The sequence below is a fragment of the Mytilus californianus genome, unplaced genomic scaffold, assembly GCF_021869535.1.
Source record: "Mytilus californianus isolate M0D057914Y unplaced genomic scaffold, xbMytCali1.0.p SCAF_13, whole genome shotgun sequence".
NCBI classification, from domain to species: Eukaryota; Metazoa; Mollusca; class Bivalvia; order Mytilida; family Mytilidae; genus Mytilus; species Mytilus californianus.
The window spans coordinates 1491306-1511670 of record NW_026262615.1 but is presented as its reverse complement, the minus strand read 5'-3'; the positions used below and the strand labels follow the sequence as shown (position 1 = coordinate 1511670).

The window sequence follows — 20365 nt, the reverse complement described above, 5'->3', positions numbered from 1 at the left end:
ATTGATTTGTTTTGCTGAAGAAATTTGTCAACTATTTGGCTTTGATAGATTCTAAATATCGTATTAAACTATCTACTGTGTACACATACAATTATTCGTTCAATAGAAATAAACACAATTACAAATATGTTTTAATTAATTTGTGATTAAACATATACTAAGTAACGATAATATAAAACTAGATATGTGAAAGAGCCTGTGTCATTCACTTAGGTATGAGCATTCCATTCGGACATGTTGCAAAAACGCTATTTTGTTCTAAAAATATTTTACTATATATCATTAAATATACAACAAAAACATTTAAAGATTAAACTATCAAACAATTAAGTGTCGTTAACTTTTTTTTTCAGCGGTTTCAAGATAATAGACAGTTTTTTTACCTCTTTTATTTTTAGCCATGTCGGCATGTTGTTGGGCAAAAGGGGTCATCGGACACGTTTTTTCAAGTAGATATCCCAATGATAATATTGGTCAAGTTTAATTAAATTTGGCCCTTAAGTTTCAGAGGAGAAGAAGTTTGTAAAAGTTAACGACGACGACGGAAGTCAATTGACGAGGAAAGCTAACTTTGCCCTTTGGATCAGGTGGGCTAAAAAGGTGTACATATGTTATCTTAAAATAAACAATTGATTTTATATCACACGATTTTGCAAAGATAAAAATTAAAGCATAACGAGTATAAACATAAAAAAGGTTGAGTTAATGTCAGATACATGCACAGCTTGAGTGCACATCACACTATTTATAATAAGTGCTGACTTTTATTAGTGGTACGATACACTTTATTCTATTTGCATTCGATGCCGACATCTTCCACATGACCGCAGTTGTTAGTACCCCATTCAGCATGCTCACATTCTGTCATTGAAATCTCATCCCCAATGCATGCCATATCATCCAGCCATATTCGTCCATCACCATCGCCCGCCGTATAAGACGCTACTGCTGATCTACAGAAAAGGGTATTGTTATTTAACAATGAAAAACATATAATCCTTTAGAATGATAAAAGTTCTTTTAATGTTAGATTAAAACAAAAACAACACCTTTATAAAAATGCCAATAACAAGTTATTTTACAGTTTAATAGTTTATCCTACTACGTTTTCTAATATAGGGGAATGGATGTCCTTTGTATGATTACAAATCTTTGAGATTGGTTTTTTTTTCTCGAATAGGTTTCATGGTCAGTGCAATGTATATATATATTTTAGGCATAACTTCCATTTTAGGCATTTCAGTTATGGGCTAGTTTTTCAATGGTAGGAATATTTTATAAAGAAGTGAAACATACCAAAGGGGCATCCAAACTATTAAGTAGAAATTATAATTTGGGAAAATTGGATTTTAAAAAATGTGATTAATTTTGCATTGAAAATGAGATGTAACATCAATACAATGAAATGTTACAAAGTGTATAATAAGTTAACTAATAAGATTATAAATGTAAATCAATCATCTGCTCTTTTAATTAGGAGTTATCCTCTGTTTAATTAATAAACTACAATAATTGAGGTACGACTATCCTTATCCAATACTTCTCTTTATAGTTGAGGGACATAATACTTTATTCTGTATGCACCCACCAAACCTATGGTAATATTATATGCCATTCAAAAACTTATCATTTGGGTATATTGTTCAGCTGGTCGTCAAAAGTAATATCCATCAACTCATCGTCAAAGGTGAAGCAAGGATAACTTCGTATCTTTCTTAATGTCAGCAAAATAAGAAAAAAGAGGGGCGATTGAAGCTTACCAACTAAATATTCAAACTTATAAGTCGAAAATGAACTGACTTTGCCATGGCTAAACTTTAACATGCAATACAACATATTTATCTGAGATCGACATAATTTAAGAATTGAAGCTTTTTTAATAGTTTCATTTTGATTTAGGACTAAAGCGCTTTATACATCACATGTTGAAAACGATCAACGCTTTTACCAGACTAGAACATTGGATGAAGACGCATTACATTCTTATAATTACATTTTATGCGATAACCATAAATTAATGAGTTATATCATACTTTCCACCTGTTTCTTTGCGATATGTTGCAGCGTTGTAATGGACAACAAGTCATTTATTTTGCATTTATATGTAAAATAAAAAACAACAACCGCGATTCTAGTAAAAAAAAAAAAACAACGTATTTTTCATAAATACTCACTCGAACCCCATCATTGTGCATACTACTTGTGCATCGTTTAAATCAAAACTGTCATCACACACTGTTCCCCATTCTCCATCGTAGTACACTTCTAGTCGGCCTCTTCGTAAATCACCAACAAGACGAGCTATAAACATTAAAACCAAATTATTAAATTTGTACATAATAATGTTTATGATAAACATTTAATTGCATATATATGTATGACTATGAACCACGACGGTACCCCGACCATCGATCACCGCGCTGACGTGTGTTTTTGATCACGCCGAAGCATGATGGTCGCATTGGAACGTTATCTTGTTGATAACTACGCAGAAGTGTATTGGTGGTAATACTGAAGTGCAATGGACTTCATAAACTATGTATTCAATGTGTTTCATATTCACATGTCGATATAGAAGTAAAGTGGTTTGTAAGAAGCAGTTTATCGGGTTTTTAAGTAAATCACCGAGAGTACAACCCGTTAAATATTAAAAGTCATAAAAAAAAAGTCAATGCATTTCCAGTCATAACTGTATCGTGTAAAATTGAGAACGGGAACGGGGAATGTGTCAAAGAGACAACTACCCGACCAAAGAACAGAAAACAGCCCAAGGCAACCAATGGGTTTTCAACACAGCGAGAAAATCGCGCACCCGGAGGCAGGCTTCAGCTGGCCCAATAACAAAAAAGTGTACTATTTCATAGAAAATGGACGTCACACAAAACTTTCTTCTTAAAAAAGGCTCTATGAAAATAGGATAAAGATTACAGTCGTTAATTAATCGACCGCTATAGACGCTGCATGCAATGGTTATTTTTCATTAAAACCAGTACTAATTGCAATGACTGAAAAACGTGGTAGTTGTTTGAAAAGCAAATACAAAACGAAACAACATAAACGCAAATATATGTGTGTGCTGTTAATGAAAGCAAGGAATAAGATTAATCACCATCGATGTTTTTTTTTTCTGCAACGGGAAAAACTATGGAATGTTAAGTAGGTACTCGAAATATATCCTTCTATAGCCGTTTATTATGGTCCATCACAGATCACCATCTTACGGCCATGTCCCAATACAACACGACATCGAAATCACAACATAGAAAAAAACGATGGATGTCTGATGTTCGAAATCTAGTCGCAAATATTTTATGCATATATTTTAATGGTTGTTTATTCTCGAAATCTATTTAAGTAATTTTTTTAGGTATGATGGAACGCGGCATCATTTTATGCATACTGGTCCGCAGACAGACTCTCAGTATTGTAATTTTACGGTAAACCTGGAACTCATGATAGAAATATAGTTAAGGTAAATGTTTACGCAAAAATAGTACACATGCAGAAAAGTTAAGCAGTCGATTTTTCTTTTAATATGCCATTGTCACTAAGGATACACCTAGACAATAATAAATATAAATTTATACACAAACTTTACGTTTCATAATAAGTACACATCTACAGGTTTTTAACTAGCCATCACGCGTCATATAGACCATCGCACTTCGGCGCAGCCAATCGGCCTTCATCGTGACCATCACATTTAATTTCAGCGTCACAATCGCACCTCCTAGTCCTACATATATATTTATCAATTATGGACTTTTGGCGAGGTCAATACGTTATATATGGACCTGTTCAGAATATATTGACCGAGGACGAATTCCGAGTGTCAATATAATCTAACCGGTCCATATACAACGTATTGACTGAGTGAAAGTCCTTAATTTTTATATCACATATGTAATAAATAATGTATTAGGGACATGTTCTTTCTGTGTATTTTTAAATTGTACTTTGCAAGATTTTTCACATGCCATTTAAAATGTCAATAAATAAGATGAACTTGTTTTATTGTAAACAAAAACACAACATATTTTATTTTTTTTCTGTTAACAACAAATAAGAATTCAAATTATACAATTTTCGACTGCTGCGGTGCTTCTCCCGTAATTGTTATGTGTGACGTCATGACGTAGAGTAATTTCGGACCGAAACGGCTTATATCCGGATCTAAGTTTAGCAAGAATTTTAATATTGACCGTCAATATACATATAAATAGAAACAGCGTCAATATCCTTAAAAAAAAAGAAACAAGGCTTCAGATACATAAAATAACATTTGAAACACGTGATCGTAATAACCAATGAAAAAAGTAGAATGCTACACAATTTGTAATATATGCGCATATTATTTCAGATGATTTTCCTTTTGCTAAACAACATAAATATGAAGACAATTATACGTTTTCGAATACACAAAGAAGGGTCGATTTTTCTGATTATCAAAATCATTAAAGGTTTTAATGAGTGATTTTGATGAATGGAAACCTCTATTCAAATTGTGTCCTTCATTGAGGATTTTAATATTGAACTCATCATTACAAATGTTTTGATAAGTTGAAGCAATTAGACATACGATACACATTTAAGATGATCTGTTCAATAATGAAGTTGCTAGCATGGATTTAAATGAATTAATCTCATTATTGTGTGATTATTAAACTCATGCATGGTGTTGATGAGTGGAGATCCTCATTTACATCTTACTGAACAAAACCATGGATCCCTTTGTTGCGGTTGATAAAATAAATTTCGATCAAAATATCATAAGGTTAACCTGTTGATACTCTATCACATTTAGGCTTTTTATATAGATATCACTGACAATGAGCAATTATATATCCTTAGAATCATTATCAATTTAAAAAGAAAATAATTTGAAAAAAGCCGGAAACAGTAAATATATTATTCCTCGCATTTGGAAATTACTCTACAATGGCATTTCAACAGTAATCGTGCAGTGGTACCTTTAACACAATAAACCCCGACGTCTTCTCCATGATAACAGTTATGATCTGCCCATAATGTATGAGTACAGTCCGTCAACGAGTACTCATGTCCATTGCAACCCATATCATCAAGCCATATTTGACCATCCCCATCTCCAATCGTGTAAAATCTTTCTGCTGAACTATAAAAACAATTTCGGTAAACGTATATTGAATAAATTGTACAATATATATATTCACAAACAGGAAATATACTGTATCAAAGGATGTTATCAAATTTTTCAAAAATAACTACAAACAAATCAGACGATCCAGTAGCAAACTGCTTTATAGAACATAACCATTCGGTTGAAAATCTAAAACTAAAATCACTGCATTAGACATGTTAGAAGGAGTATTTGGCACAGAAATTTACCGAAAAACTAAAGAAGCATTTTGAAATAAAAAATTAAAAACCTAATAAACAGACGGAGTGAACACAATAATGAAAAAGGAAAAATCGCGGCAAATGAACCTCGAAATATCAAGGATTTTATTTTAAAATCTATCCTGGCCATCCATTTGCATATTAAGTTTCAACTAATATGAAAGTACTTTCCTATTGCCTTATGTGAGGAAACTCACAATTATAATTCATCAGGTGAGAATACTGAATAATATGTGTTGACTACAACCACTTTTCATCTGGTTATTAACTGTACATATCAAAAAGGACAAAACACCCTTACATGAATGAACAATATAAAAAAATGATAGACATATGATTGAGGTTAATGACATGTGTTGTAATAATAGGAAACGCATCAAATATAAGAGTAAAACAACGGAACAGCAGAAACAAAGAACTACAACAAAAGCAAACGCCAACATACACGGACTGTCTGATACCAACTGCCATATTCCTGACTTGGTACAGGACATTTTAAGAAAAAATGGTGGGTTGAACCTGGTTGTATGGCTAGCCAAACTTCCCGCTAAAATGACAACACTACGTGACAGGAATACAGTACAAACAAAGGTAAGAACACTCAGCACAGAAAAATACATAAATAATAAAAAATAAATATAAGCTTGTCAGTACAAGTGCAGTTTTTGCATATTTTAGTTATTGCTTCTGCAGTAATAGAATATCAACCTGTTACATCACGACAAGCAACACTACTGGAACACTGTATCTAATCTCTTATTCCATAACTCAACTTGGCTTTATAAAAATATAGGTTTTAGTACCACCTGTGATGACTGTCCTTTTAGGTTTAATCAAAGTTCATATTGTAGTCAAATATGTATAGTAGCACATTTGAAATTCAATTCGTCGTCAAAGGTTGAAAAATACGCAAGTATTTGCAACTCTATTTTTATTTTAGTCAAAATCAAAAATATTTATTATCAGACCACACATTGTAGACATCTTAATGACATTTCAACTGATGCATAATATCGATCTGTTTGGTTTCAAAACAATATGCCTTGTTTTAGTAATCTATTTATGTTCAGAAACTATCTTACATGAACGGAGAAAAAAAAAAGGCCAAACAAATTGAATCGTATCAACATGTTTGTTTACGAAAATAAAAATCTTGTAGTTTGAGTATCCAGTATAAAGATCGTTAATTCTTATGTTAATACAAGAGAAAAAATCTACATGATCTGCTATTTGGTGAATGATGATGGGATGCATTTTGGATTTTCAATTTTTCTATGAATTTCAAGATACTAATCATGCTAATATTGAAATAAATTAAATGCATACAGTTACAAATGTATATTCTTTTAAATCTATTAAAAGCCGTCCTCGCTTCAAATGTTGAAAAAGAGAGGCGAAAGATACCAAAGGGACATTCAAACTTATATGTTGAAACTAAACTGACAACGCCATGTTTAAAAAAGAAAAAAAAAGACCAACAGACAAACAACCGTATAGAAAACACAACAAAGAAAACTAAAGACTGAACAACACGAACTCAACGCAAAACTGGGGTTGATCTCATGTGCTCCGGAAGAGTGAGCAGATCCTGCTCCACATTTGCACCCGTCATGTTGCTTACGTAAATACAAAACCGGTTGATAAGATTTATTCGGTGTGTCACATTCAGAAAAAAAGGGAACGGGAATGTAATTTCGACAATTGGAACATATCCGTCGTCATCTGTGAAACAGATATTCCATAACAGTCAAACAACTGGTGATGGCGTCATCTTGTTATAGTTAGAATCAAAATTTAAGCTTTATGTTTTAATAATTAAGTCATTGATGACTTTGAAAGGTTAAGACGATATACGTTTAGTCCATGGCAACGGAAATGTGTGATTTCTTCAAATATATACAAAACACTCACACTTTTAGCCAGAAAATTTTCCTTTTCTGAAATTTGTTTACATTCTGAAGCATACAAAATTTTTTGAAATGTCTGATGTGAAAGTTTGACGCCTGAACAGGACACATGACGTCATACTTTTATTTGATAAAGATTAGATCAACGATTCGCGGAATTTTCAATTTAACACATTTATAGTGTTGACCATAAGAGAAATAGGTTTCACAACTCGTAAGAATTGGATATCGCTTGATGTCAACTATCATGACATAATTTCAATATAATAATAATCGAATTTTAAAGGCTGGTTCACTATTATATTGAAATTAAATAACCCAAGTTGATTTGAAACGATATCTAATTCTCACTAGTTATGAAATCTATTATTATCTCCCTACATATATATAATTAGGAAATGATAGTCATTGAATACATACCTGAATCCAATCATCCTACATGCTACATGTGCATCATTTAAATCAAAATGGTCATCGCAAACCGTCCCCCATTGTCCATTGTAATAAATTTCAAGTCTACCATTATGAGAACCTCCAACGATGCGAGCTGTTTTTGAAAATTAAAAATAGTATAAACCTAAAAAATGACGACCTTTTGAAAAGAATATATAAAAAAAATATATTTCAGATGCCTTGAAAGAACATTACCATTTAATTTTTAGCTAGTCCAATGATTTTTTCCGAGCTTATATCCATGTTTCATAACAATGAATTGAGATAAAGGAGTTTGAAAACAATAAATAACATGAATAATAAGCATTTCATACGACTCTTGCTGCGCACGATAGAACTTTGTTTAAAAAAATTGTATTCGATTTCATCAATTTATCTGACAAACTTATTTGACCAAATGCTATCATGCTAAACCAAAGTTAATTTGATGAAAATAATTCACAAACATAGAACACTGTAGACTTTCATGAGGTCAATAGGTATAGTGAAAAAGTACCTTCCACACAATAAACTCCGACGTCTTCTTCATGATCACAATTATGTTGCCCCCATGCTGCATGAGTACAGGTCGTTAAAGAATACTCATGTCCATAGCACTCCATATCATCAAGCAAAATGTGTCCACTTCCACCTCCAGCTGTATAAAAGCTTTCTGCAGAACTGAAAAACAATTTCAAAGTAACTTTTTCGAATTCAAAATTAGACAAATAATACTTCCTCATTAAGGCTAAATGGGTATTGTGAAATTTGTTTAAAGCAAATTTACAATACAACAATATCCGAACGACCATGCCAATACAAAAATTCCAGCACCTAAGCTGGTGATACAGCAATCAATGAACTAACAATCGTACTAAATTTACACTTGATAATATGTTTACTATATCTGAAAACAATGGTAGACTAACAATCTACCAGCAGCAGTATCGACCCAGCATTAGTACCATTTATTGTACATTTATGGTATAAATGTTGTTGAACCGGATGCGCATTTCGACAACTAATGAGTTCGCAATATTGACCGAAGCCGTAATATTTGAATATCAAAAAAGCATATATTAAATCTTAATCACCAAAAGTAAAGCCAAGCCCAGTCAAGGACTCGGCGCTTTATATGTGGTAGTTTTTGTTTATGTAATTTGAAAGCCGCACAAAGACCTGACAGTATGTATTTATAACATTCTATCTTCAGTGTTGTTTAGTGGATATTTGACTCATTGGCTATTATACAATATCATATGAAGGAAATGAAAGTGAAATACTAAATACCTGAAACCAATCATCCTGCACGCTACATGTGCATCATTTATATCAAACGTGTCATCGCAAACCGTCCCCCATAGTCCATTATGATAAATTTCAAGTCGACCATTATTGGATTCTCCAACAAAGCGAGCTGTTAAAATGTTGAATTCAAAATAAAAGAGTAGTTTCATTTATTTTAGATAGTCCAGTTAATTCTGCTTGGTAATAAATATTTTTATATAAATAACTACAGGTTTAAGATCAATTGGTGTTGAGAAAATAGTCGTTTGACACCACATTTGTGGACAATTCTTTGAATGTTTGCTAAACATGAAATTGAATGAAAAGAACTTGATTAAAATACCTTCAATTTATGTAATTACCAATCGACAAAATGTTTTCTACACTTATAATAAAAATCGACAACCAATTATGTCGTGCTTCAGAATTAAATTTCTACGAAAACATCGATATGAAACATCTAGGTATTTAGAAGTCAGTACTCATTTTTGTATTCAATAGTAATAGGGCAAAGGTACCTTCAACACAATAAACTCCTACGTCTTCTCCATGACCACAATTATGTTGCCCCCATGACTTATGCGCACATTCTGTCAATGAGAGTTCATGTCCATAGCAGGCCATATCATCAAGCCATATTTGACCACTTCCATCTCCAGCTGTATAGTAACTTTCTGCTGAACTAAAACAAATATTTTATGGTTGAAGGCATTGAAATATTTATATCTAATATACATATAGCAGTGTCGACACCAACATGATATTTCCGCTGTTGCAATATGTCAAACTGGATTGTTTGAAAATTCTTATAATGTTAAAAAAGATGATTCTGTATGATTGTCAACTCTTCATCTACTGGTCAACTTACGGTCGTCATCCATGAACATTACCCAATCCAAACTACAAGTCATAAAAGGCTCCAAAACGACAAATTTAAATCAATTAGCTTTTCCAAATTTATCTATTTGTTAGTGATATATCTAACATTACAGAAGAAAGTATAATAAGCCACTTATTAATAATTGTCCCTTACCTACATCGTACTGTTGTCTACATAGCTAATATCTAACGAAAGGCATATTTATAAACTGAATTTCATCTACAAGTGAAAGCAACACTTAATAAAATCCATGTGTCCAAAGTTATTTCTAAATTTACTTCCATCAGGAACGCTCAAAGCCAATTATTTGAAAGCAAAGCATGTAGAGAATCGAAAATTTTGAAAAGCTATATGACCGATGACATAAAATAATAGCCAAATCCATCAAAGTTCAACTTGCCTGTTGAAATTGAAACCTTAGTCTCTTAATGATTTATAAATGATAGATTTGAACATTTGAACATTATGACAATATGAATTAGAAAACCCATTAACCAACACTTTTGAATGTTAACTACTAAAATTCAAACCCTCGAACTCAGTACGGAGATATGCTTATAAAGCTATCAAGTGATATCCATCAACTGCTCATAAGATCTTTAACTGTATGATATCAGTTTTGATATATATATATATATATATATATATATATATATATGTTTTCAATTTAGGCTTGTTTATATATATATATATATATATATATATATTTGTTTTCATTTTTTAATAAGTACGTCTGAACCAGTGACGACTCTTCAACATATTTTATCCATCGGATCACCAGCAGTGATGGTGATACATGGCTGAAAATACATTCTGTATATATAATTCGTCTAAACAACAGCCCAACAATGTTAGATCTGTAAATTTGCGGAAGCAACTTTTTGTTCTTTCCTGGCCGGGATTCGAACTCATGCTACTGAGATATCGTGGCACCAAATCGCCTTGCACTATGCCCGGCGCGCATCACCTGTGATCAGATGGATAAAATCTGTCGTAGAGTTGTCACTGGTTCAGACGTATACATATGAATATATATATAAATAAGTCTAAATTGAAAACAACGTTCAAACCTATGATTGCGTTAGATAAAAACCTCAATTTTTATACGTGTGCATGCAAAACAAATTTCTTGGTAGAGGGGTCTAATTACAGCACAAACAACATTTTCCAAAAGACCAAAAAAAGTGAAAAAGTATATTTTAACAAAACGCATTTGACTAACAGGTCGAACAACGGATGTTCTTAAACCTTGCTGACTGCCATTGGCGATAGCCAAATAAACGGATCACCAGATGTAACAAAATGGATCTTTATTATTAATTCAATACCAAACAGAAAACAATAAACTTGCGGAAAAGATTGTATACCACAAACATGAGGTGCAAAAATTTGTACACCATATCCGGATTTCGACAATTAATGTCTCTTCAGTGATGTTAGGAATCGAAACGGTATTTGGAAGGCCATATAATTTACCTCAATTTAGGATAGACTCTTGAATTTTGAAGATTCGAAATAGGATGAACGGATCATATAAACCCGAAGGCAAATATAATACAAGACCAAACGAAAAAATACAAATTAGTCTAAATTGAAAATATATATATATATATATATAAATATATGCAAATTGTTTTGATTGCATATTTAAGTATTAAATTCGTTTATTTAAGATAATACTATTTAAAAGCAAGTACTTATGTTTTGAGATCTTCCTATTAGTTTCAAAATATGACATTGCTTTATTGTCGATTAAAAATTGACAAATAAAAATCCAAAATGTGAAAAGTTTAATATTATACCTTTTAAAAAACAAATTTAAAGCAATGTTTATGACAACATTGCAAATTTCCCGACCTATGAATATGCCTTCCATATTTCGCACTGGACATTATTTTTGTTCGGGTATTAGTATAAGCGTAAATCCGACCCTTGTTTGTTTCCTTTAAAGTGATTCCCATTTATTCAAACGACGTTATTTACAGCGTATTATAAGGATCGGCTATTCCGCGATATAAAAAGCCTTGCAATTATTTGTATTAATTATATACTTGTTCTGTGGTATTTGCTTAATATTAGCCTCAATGACAACCATATCATATCTTCTTATTTCAATATAGAATAGAATAAAGAATGGAAACAGTAAGAATGTGTCAAAGGGGCAACAACCTTACTTAAGAGCAGAAAACAGCCAATGAGCGCCAATGGGGTTTTAACGCAGAGAAAAAAATCTTGCACCCGGAGGCAGGCATCAGCTTGCCCACAAACAGTATTATACTAGTACAGTGAAATGAAGTGCACACTAAATTCCGAACAGACAATTGAACCAAACTTCAAAAAGACAAAAGACTAACAAAGGCTAGATGTTCCTGGCTTTGGACAGGCTAAAATGCGGGGGGTTCAACATGTATTGTGAGATCTCAAAACCACTTCTATGCCTTTAGCCTAAGAGGAAAAAACTAACACGTAGCAATGCGCACAGTACAACTCACTATTTAAAAGAAGTCCGATGTACACATTAAGTAACAGAATAGGTAAAAAAAATGTAAAGAATCGAAACAGAGAATGTGAGACAAAAACCTGACCAGAGAGCAGAAAACATCCCAAAGCCACCATTGGGTATTCAACGCATAATGAATCATTACATACCTGAATCCGATCATCCTGCATGCTACATGTGCATCATTTAAGTCAAAACTGTCATTACAAACCGTTCCCCATAGTCCATTATAATAAATTTCAAGTCGACCACTGTTTGAACCTCCAACAATGCGAGCTGTTTTTGAAATTAGATTCAAAATATTAAAATATGATACATCAGAAAAACATTTATATTCTATTTTGGATAGTTTATTTATTACTTCTTCCTCATAGTCATATCAAATAAATAAAAAAAACATCATCTACATGAATTGGTATTAAAAAAACAAGAATTCAACATAAATTGAATAATCCCTTGGAATTGTGTTGCGCTGGAATGAAGGGAAGTGGAATGAATCCGCTTTATAGTCAATTATGACAAACTTGATTATAAATGCCGTCATGCTTTAATAGACAAATAAGATGGAAACAAGACTTAAAATATACAATACAGTTTTTCCTCATAAGTTCAAAGGTGTATATGCTACCTTCCACACAATTAACTCCCACAGTCTGTCAATGAGTGTTCATGTCCATAGCAAGCCATATCATCAAGCCATATTTGACCAATACCGTATCCAGCTGTATAAAAACTTTCTGCAGAACTAAAACAAATATTGTAAGGTTGAAGGCGTTTGACAAAATATATTTTAAAGTATGTACTATTACATCTATTCTGAATTAAGCCTGATTTATATAAGAAGTGCAGTTTTTGCAATTTAAAATTTTGATTAATGGAATATTTGTGTCACGTATGACATGTTCGACTACGGATATGTTCCACTTATCTAAATCACAATCCTATCCTCCTCTTTCTCGACTAAGCAACACGACAAATGCCACATGAGGGCAGAAACTACTTACTCTTCTGCAGCACTTGTGTCTTGGGTGTGAATCGTGTTTAGTATTTTGTATTCTATGTTATATCTAGTTTTGTATAAGAGTGGCGAAAGATACATGAGGGACATGCAAACTCAAAAATCGAAAATAAACTGACAACGCCATGGCTAAAAAAGAAAAAAAAAAACAACAGACAAACAATAGTACACAAAACACACCATAGAAAAAAGACTAAGCAACACGAACCTCACCAAAAACTAGGGGTTATCTCAGGTGCTCCGGAAGTATAAGCCGATCCTGCTACACATGTGGCATCCGTCGTGTTGTTCATGTTATTACAAACCCGGTAACAAGTCTAATTCGGTAGATCAGATTCGTGAAAAGGGGACGGGATTGTAGTTACGATATTAGGAACATATCCGCTTTCATCTGTGAAACGGATATTCCATACCGGTCAACCAACTCGTGATGGCGTCCGTCAAATTACGAAGGGATGATTTCAACTTCACCATTTGGAACTCTTGGTTTAATAGCTTCCTTGTGAGCAGCAACCCTCTACCAAGAACATCATGATAGGAAATACAAGCCCGGGAGATATATACTACGTATACTCTGATCAGTAGAACCGGTAAGTATTGTGACGGAAATATTGGTTAAACTAAAAGACGAAAGAAAAAAACAAGTGACCAGACGAGGAGGACGAACAAACGGACAAAATTGATGCAACATCGCACCTACTCCTTGAATGGTTATTATCGGTCGTCCCATCGTCTGTATCACTCTGCTCAGCTCTTAAAAAAATTGCATATAACGGCTCTGTGACGTCAAATATGTTGACCCGGCCTTAACAATTTTGACCCGGACATATCAGCGACGTCATAATGTACGAACCGACGTTGATAAGGTTGACCTAAACGTATCAAGTCTTCTTCCGGTTTGCTGGTAAAACAAAGAAAACACTTATTTTTATTATGCAAAAAACGCAATTACAACCCGATAAATCGATTATCCTGTTGCCTGCATATTTATATTGTTAAATATCAACTGCTCGACACAATATGAAGTCTTTTTTAACTTGTTCGCTGCGTTCACTCGACAAAAAGATTCATATTTGACTCGCAGCTGGTAATTACAATATCAATATGCAGAACACCTGATAATCGGTACATATTTAGGACGCTGCACCGATATTTTGATCCTCATATGACAAAATTTACAAAACAGAAAATAAAAATAACACTTTCAAAATTGTATGCATGCGTAGGACATTTCAGAATTTCCTAAAATCAGGATGGTTCACAGCCAAAAAGTTGAAAGATACTGAATAATTTTATGCAAATATTGATCCTTTGTTATACTGTTAGAGTACAATCATAATTATTAATGATCATAAGTGTCCAATAGATATCCAGATATATGAAAAGGCAAAAGAACAAATCAAACTATCATAGGAAAAGAAAATTAAAATTATTTTCACGACACAATAATAGATTTGATTTTCTATGAAAATACGTTCAATATTTGGTACTAGACATTATTGAACATTCAATTTGTTGAAAGGTTTTATACTTAAACCAAACAGCTGGTTTATCCTTTGAATTGATTGCACCCTACTATAGGGTATGTGTTTTCTGTGTTTTCTAATGACTTAAGATATTTAAAATATATTGACTTCCTTGTCATGTGGTGTCTGTAGGATAGTTACTTCTATGTCATTCATACTACACCTTTATATATGTATATGAATGAAATGATAGTCAATAAATACCTGAATCCAATCATTCTACATGCTGCGTGTGCATCTTGTAAATCAAAACTATCATCGCAAACCGTTCCCCATAGTCTATTATGATAAATTTCAAGTCGACCATGATTTGAACCTCCAACGATGCGAGCTGGTTAAAATATTATTATCTTATTATACTATATACATGATATATGTCTAAAAATTTATATATAAGCATCTCATCTTTTAGTCATATCCTCTAAACTACAACAGTATTTTATCAAATTGGTATTGAAAAAAAGTTTGACACAACAACATAAATAAAGCAATTTTGTGGACTTTTCTGCGCCTAAATTAAAGGAATGAATAAACATGATAAAGAAAAAGTTATAATTAGGCCATTTGTTTTGGCCCCGTGAAAAAAAAATCGTATAATTCTACCAAATACCATTTCAGATGAAAATACGACATTATAGAGTCTGTTCATTAACAGTATTTATACTTGTTTTGCCTCACATATTTGCATGCGGTTTCAAGCGTTTTAAATTTAGTGCTTAACTGCATAAAAACTGACACAATAACTTTTGAGATCTTTGCATTAATATTAAGATTCCAGCAACAGCTTTACCACCTAAGATAATTTGCTACAAAATGTGTTTATATAGACAATGTCTTTTTGTGTGATGTTGTTGCTCATATTCATTTTGAGCAACACGTGTGCATAACATTACCATTGGTTGTCAATTTGTTAATTTCGGGATTTTTTTTTATCCAAATTTCTTCATATATGAACTTTTTACACTAGGGTGTTCAAATTGCAATAGCGTTGTACATTCTTTGAAGACCGCACGGTGACTTGTTTTTGTTTACTTCTTTTTCCTTTGATCAATATTGATAATCATACATGTACCACTTCTCCTTATTTTTACATTATCACCTGTCTATTGCTTAAGAACGTAATAAAAGAATGTGTTATGTTCAAGATAAGTTTGGAAAATGTATTCCCGTTTTAAATCTATAAATACGTTAAGGGTTTGTGTATCAAAGTTTTTACAGGTGTTATACTCAAATACTGACAATGATAGATACTTCAGAAATGGTCACTTTACAAAAAAATATAAATTCGAAATTATTCATGCAATTTACAAATGTCCTTTAGATTTTTTCTATCCGCTTTGTGTTTTTTAGCTTTTGTTATTAATACATTTGATGTGGAGCATGCACCTTGTTAAATTGGAATTCCATGCGTGTACATATAATAGCTACAAGTAATTATTAACGAGCAAAATGTATTTATAAACTTAAACACATTTTAATCGTACTTTAGAAAAAAAAAAAAAGAAAAATGTGATTGTTTTAAACCAACTGCCTATAAAAACAAAAATTAATCAAAATTGAAGGAATCAATATATCATACCCATTTTGGACTGTTCCGAACCATTCCGAGGTACACAGACCACAACTGAACTACAAAGTGCCACAACAAAGACAGTTAGCATCGTTCTTTGTTGTTTCTGTAATAAAATAGTCAAACTTATGATTAACTTACAAATTTGATAATAGAACAAATACAATTCAAATACCATTTCTGCAAGAAATCTCAGGACTCATTTGCATGTTCACCTCATGTATCCATTCAAAAGCCCACTATATGACTTAGTTTAAGCATGTCTAAAGTTGGTTTCAATACAAAACCGGAATTAATCAAGGATTCAATTCATTAATATTCCTATTGTACCCAGTTCTGTGGAATTTCTAGGTAAAGATTTAAACGAAATATAATTTTCCGATAACCTTGTATGTAGAATTTGTGAAAACCATGAATCCTATTATTCGCAAAATTGCAAATATTACTGAATGCACGAAAATCGGAACCCACTAATATAAATGAATCTACAGTATAAAGAATAAGTAATAACTTGCTCAAAATAGAGAACTGTGTATCTATAAAGTCTGTTCCCTTGGAGATATTTCGTTTCCTTGGAATGTATCTTTTTTTACAATTTCATAAAAACACCAAATAAAATATCAAACCTTTAATCTTGTTTGGCTACAGAGAAATACATTTTTTCACAATCGAAATATAAAATTGTTTAAAATTGCACTATCTTTTAATTCAATCTCTAGTTTTCTATATTGTGTTTTGTATACCAAGTGTCATTTGATCGTTTTTCATTTTTTGTAAAGGCATTGCCAGTTCAAATTCGATTTTGTTAGAGTTTAAATATCTCTTTGGTATTTTTTGCCTTTCTTTTAATTCAGCCATTGTTGCTCGTAGTGTTATATGCTTTTGTGGTACTATGTTTTACCGTTACTTTAAATAAAAATTCATTCAATGCATCATTAACAACAGTTCTTACCTCTCACAATTAATGGGGCTGGGAATATACTTCGACTAAGAGATGATAGTCACTAATCTAATGTTTTCAATTGATAATATTTGGCCGTCCGCTCTGGTATTTATATTGAGTGAAACGCTATATTCACATATCGTTATACGTATATTTAATTAGTGTTTTTACGATCTTTACAATTATTATATATTCTTTATTGTTTAGAGTGTTTGTGATGTTATAAATAATTGCCTTGGTACTTTGATTCACCGATAAAACTTGAATCCGAATCTGTAAAGTTTATTATTGACCACGGTGGGAAATTTGGAATTAATATGGAACATGCGTTATTATTTCTAACATCGCGATACGTTTATTTGTTAACATTTATACTCAGATTACAAACGAAGATAACTGTATAATAATCAATTCGTCTTATATAACTACATACATGCAACTATTTATTTTATTGCAAACCACATCCTTTTAAGTCTGTATATCAATACATTTATAGATTAAACGAGCATAATCAATACTAAATAAGTTGTGTAACTTCATGTTGTTATTAAGATGTACTTAATATGTTTACGTCAATATCGAATTATTCTGCGTTGTACATTTTATTTTGATAAAAATTCCTTTCAAATAGATAAAGTCTTCCTTAATATTATTTTCGAACACATGTATAATACAATTGATATTATTTGTAGACTGAATAATTAACATATTTCAAAATGTTTTGACCAACCGTATATGAATTTAAAAATAATCAAGAAAATCGCCCAATCATGCGAAAAAAGGAAACATTTAAATTGAAATTGTGCCACCGAATGGCTGTGCATAACACACGTTCCTGACCAAATTTATATAGCAAGGTACATTGCAACTTCTGACGCAAGGTCGTTCTAAATTTACCCGAAGTCTTGTTTTAAAAAAATTGCCGAAATATTAAGAAACAAAGCGATACTGATCTGACATGGCGATAATAATGTGTCAAGAGACACAAAGCAATACTGGCCTGACACAGAAGTAACAAAATATTGCGAGACACAAAGCCGTACTGACCTGACACAGTAGTAACAATATTTGAGTGACACAAAGAAAATTCACACGTCATAGCACTAACAACATGTTGCGGGACACGAAGCAATACTGAACTGACACAGCGGTAACAACAACTTTCGAATAACAAAGCAAAATTTACCTGACAACATGGTGAGAGACACGAAGCAATTCTGAACGGACACGGCGGTAACAAAATATTGAGAGACACAAAGCCGTACCGACCTGACACAGTAGTAACAATATATTTGGAGACAGAAAGTAGTACTGACCTGACACAGTAGTCACAATATATAAAGAGACACAACGCAATACTGACCTGACACAGTAGTAACAATATATTTGGAGACTAAAAGCAATACTGACCTAACACAGTAGTAACAATACAAAGAGAGACGCAAAGCAAAACTGACCTGACACAGTAGTAACAATATATAGAGAGATACAAGGCAATACTTACCTAACACAGCGGTAACACAATATTGAGAGACGGAGCAATACTGACCAGACATAGCAAAAAAATAATATTAAAACACAAAGCAATACTAACCTAACACAGCTGTCACAATATATTGAGAGGCACAAAGCAATACCTACCTGACACAGTAGTAACAATGAATTGAGATACACAAAGCAACACTTACCTAACAGCAGTTACAAAGTACTGAGAAACAAAAAGAAATAATTAACTCATACAGCAGAATCAATGTAGCTAGGGTCTAAAAGCAGTACTTACATAACAAAGCAGTAACAATGTATTGATAAACATAAACCAGTTGTAACCAGACACAGCAGTAACAATGTATTGATAAAAAGCAATACGGAACTGACATTGTAGTAGCAATGCATTGATAAAAAAGCAATACTAACCTGACATAGTAGTAACAATGTATTGATAAAAAAGCTTCTACCCTGACACAGCAGTAAAAATGTATTGATAAGAAAAGCAATAGTTACCAAACACAGCAGTAACAATGTATTAACAGACATTGAAAGCATTACCAACCTGACATAAAAATGTAGCAATGTATTGAGAGACATAAAGCAATACTAACCTGACATAACAGTAACAATGAATTGATAAAAAAGCAAAGCTAATCTGACATTACAGTAACAACTTGAATGTAATGATAAACAAAACAATAGTTACCAAACTAACCTGACTTAGCAGTAACAATGTATTGATAACAAAAGCTACTACCTTAGCACAGCAGTAACAATGAATTGATAAAAAAAGCAATACTAAAAGAGAGGCGAAAGATACTAGAGGGGCATTCAAACTTATAAGTCGAAAACAAACTGACAACGCCATGGCTAAAAAAGAAAAATACCAACAGACAAACGAAAGTACACAAAACACAACATAGAAAACGAACGACTGAGCAACACGAACCCAAACAAAAACTGGGAGTGATCTCAGGTGCTCCAAAAGGGTTACCTGTCTTAGCAGTAACAATGAATTGATAAAAGAAGCAAAAGTAATCTGACATAGCAGTAACAACTTGAATGTTATGATAAAAAAAAACCAATAGTTACCAAACACAGCAGTAACAGACATGAAAAGCATTACCAACCTGACATACAAATGTAGCAATGCATTGAGAGACATAAGGCAATACTAACCTGACATAACAATAACAATGAATTGATAAGAAAAGCAAAGCTGATCTGACATTGCAGTAACAACTTGAATTTAATGATAAAAAAACAAGTTACCAAACACAGCAGTAACAATGTATTAACAGACATGGAAAGCATTCACAACCTGACATTCAAATGTAGCAATGCATTGAGAGACATTAAGCAATACTTACCTGACATAACCGTAACAATGAATAAAGAAACAAATAGCAATACTAGTAGAAGCATAATGCCAATT

The 20365-nt window shown here is 32.4% G+C and overlaps 1 protein-coding gene across 1 annotated transcript; it reads right to left on the bottom strand.

Annotated features, from left to right (window-relative positions):
- Positions 1-113: 113 nt before the first annotated feature.
- On the bottom strand, positions 114-17511 carry LOC127723001 (deleted in malignant brain tumors 1 protein-like). The gene is given in 13 exon segments (XM_052229414.1): positions 114-953; positions 2175-2301; positions 4971-5134; positions 7707-7833; positions 8236-8399; positions 9009-9135; positions 9524-9687; positions 12535-12661; positions 13014-13028; positions 13030-13130; positions 15134-15260; positions 16509-16605; positions 17452-17511. Coding segments are annotated over 12 exon segments (1410 nt in total). The 5' UTR covers positions 16513-16605; positions 17452-17511; the 3' UTR covers positions 114-790.
- Positions 17512-20365: the final 2854 nt, after the last annotated feature.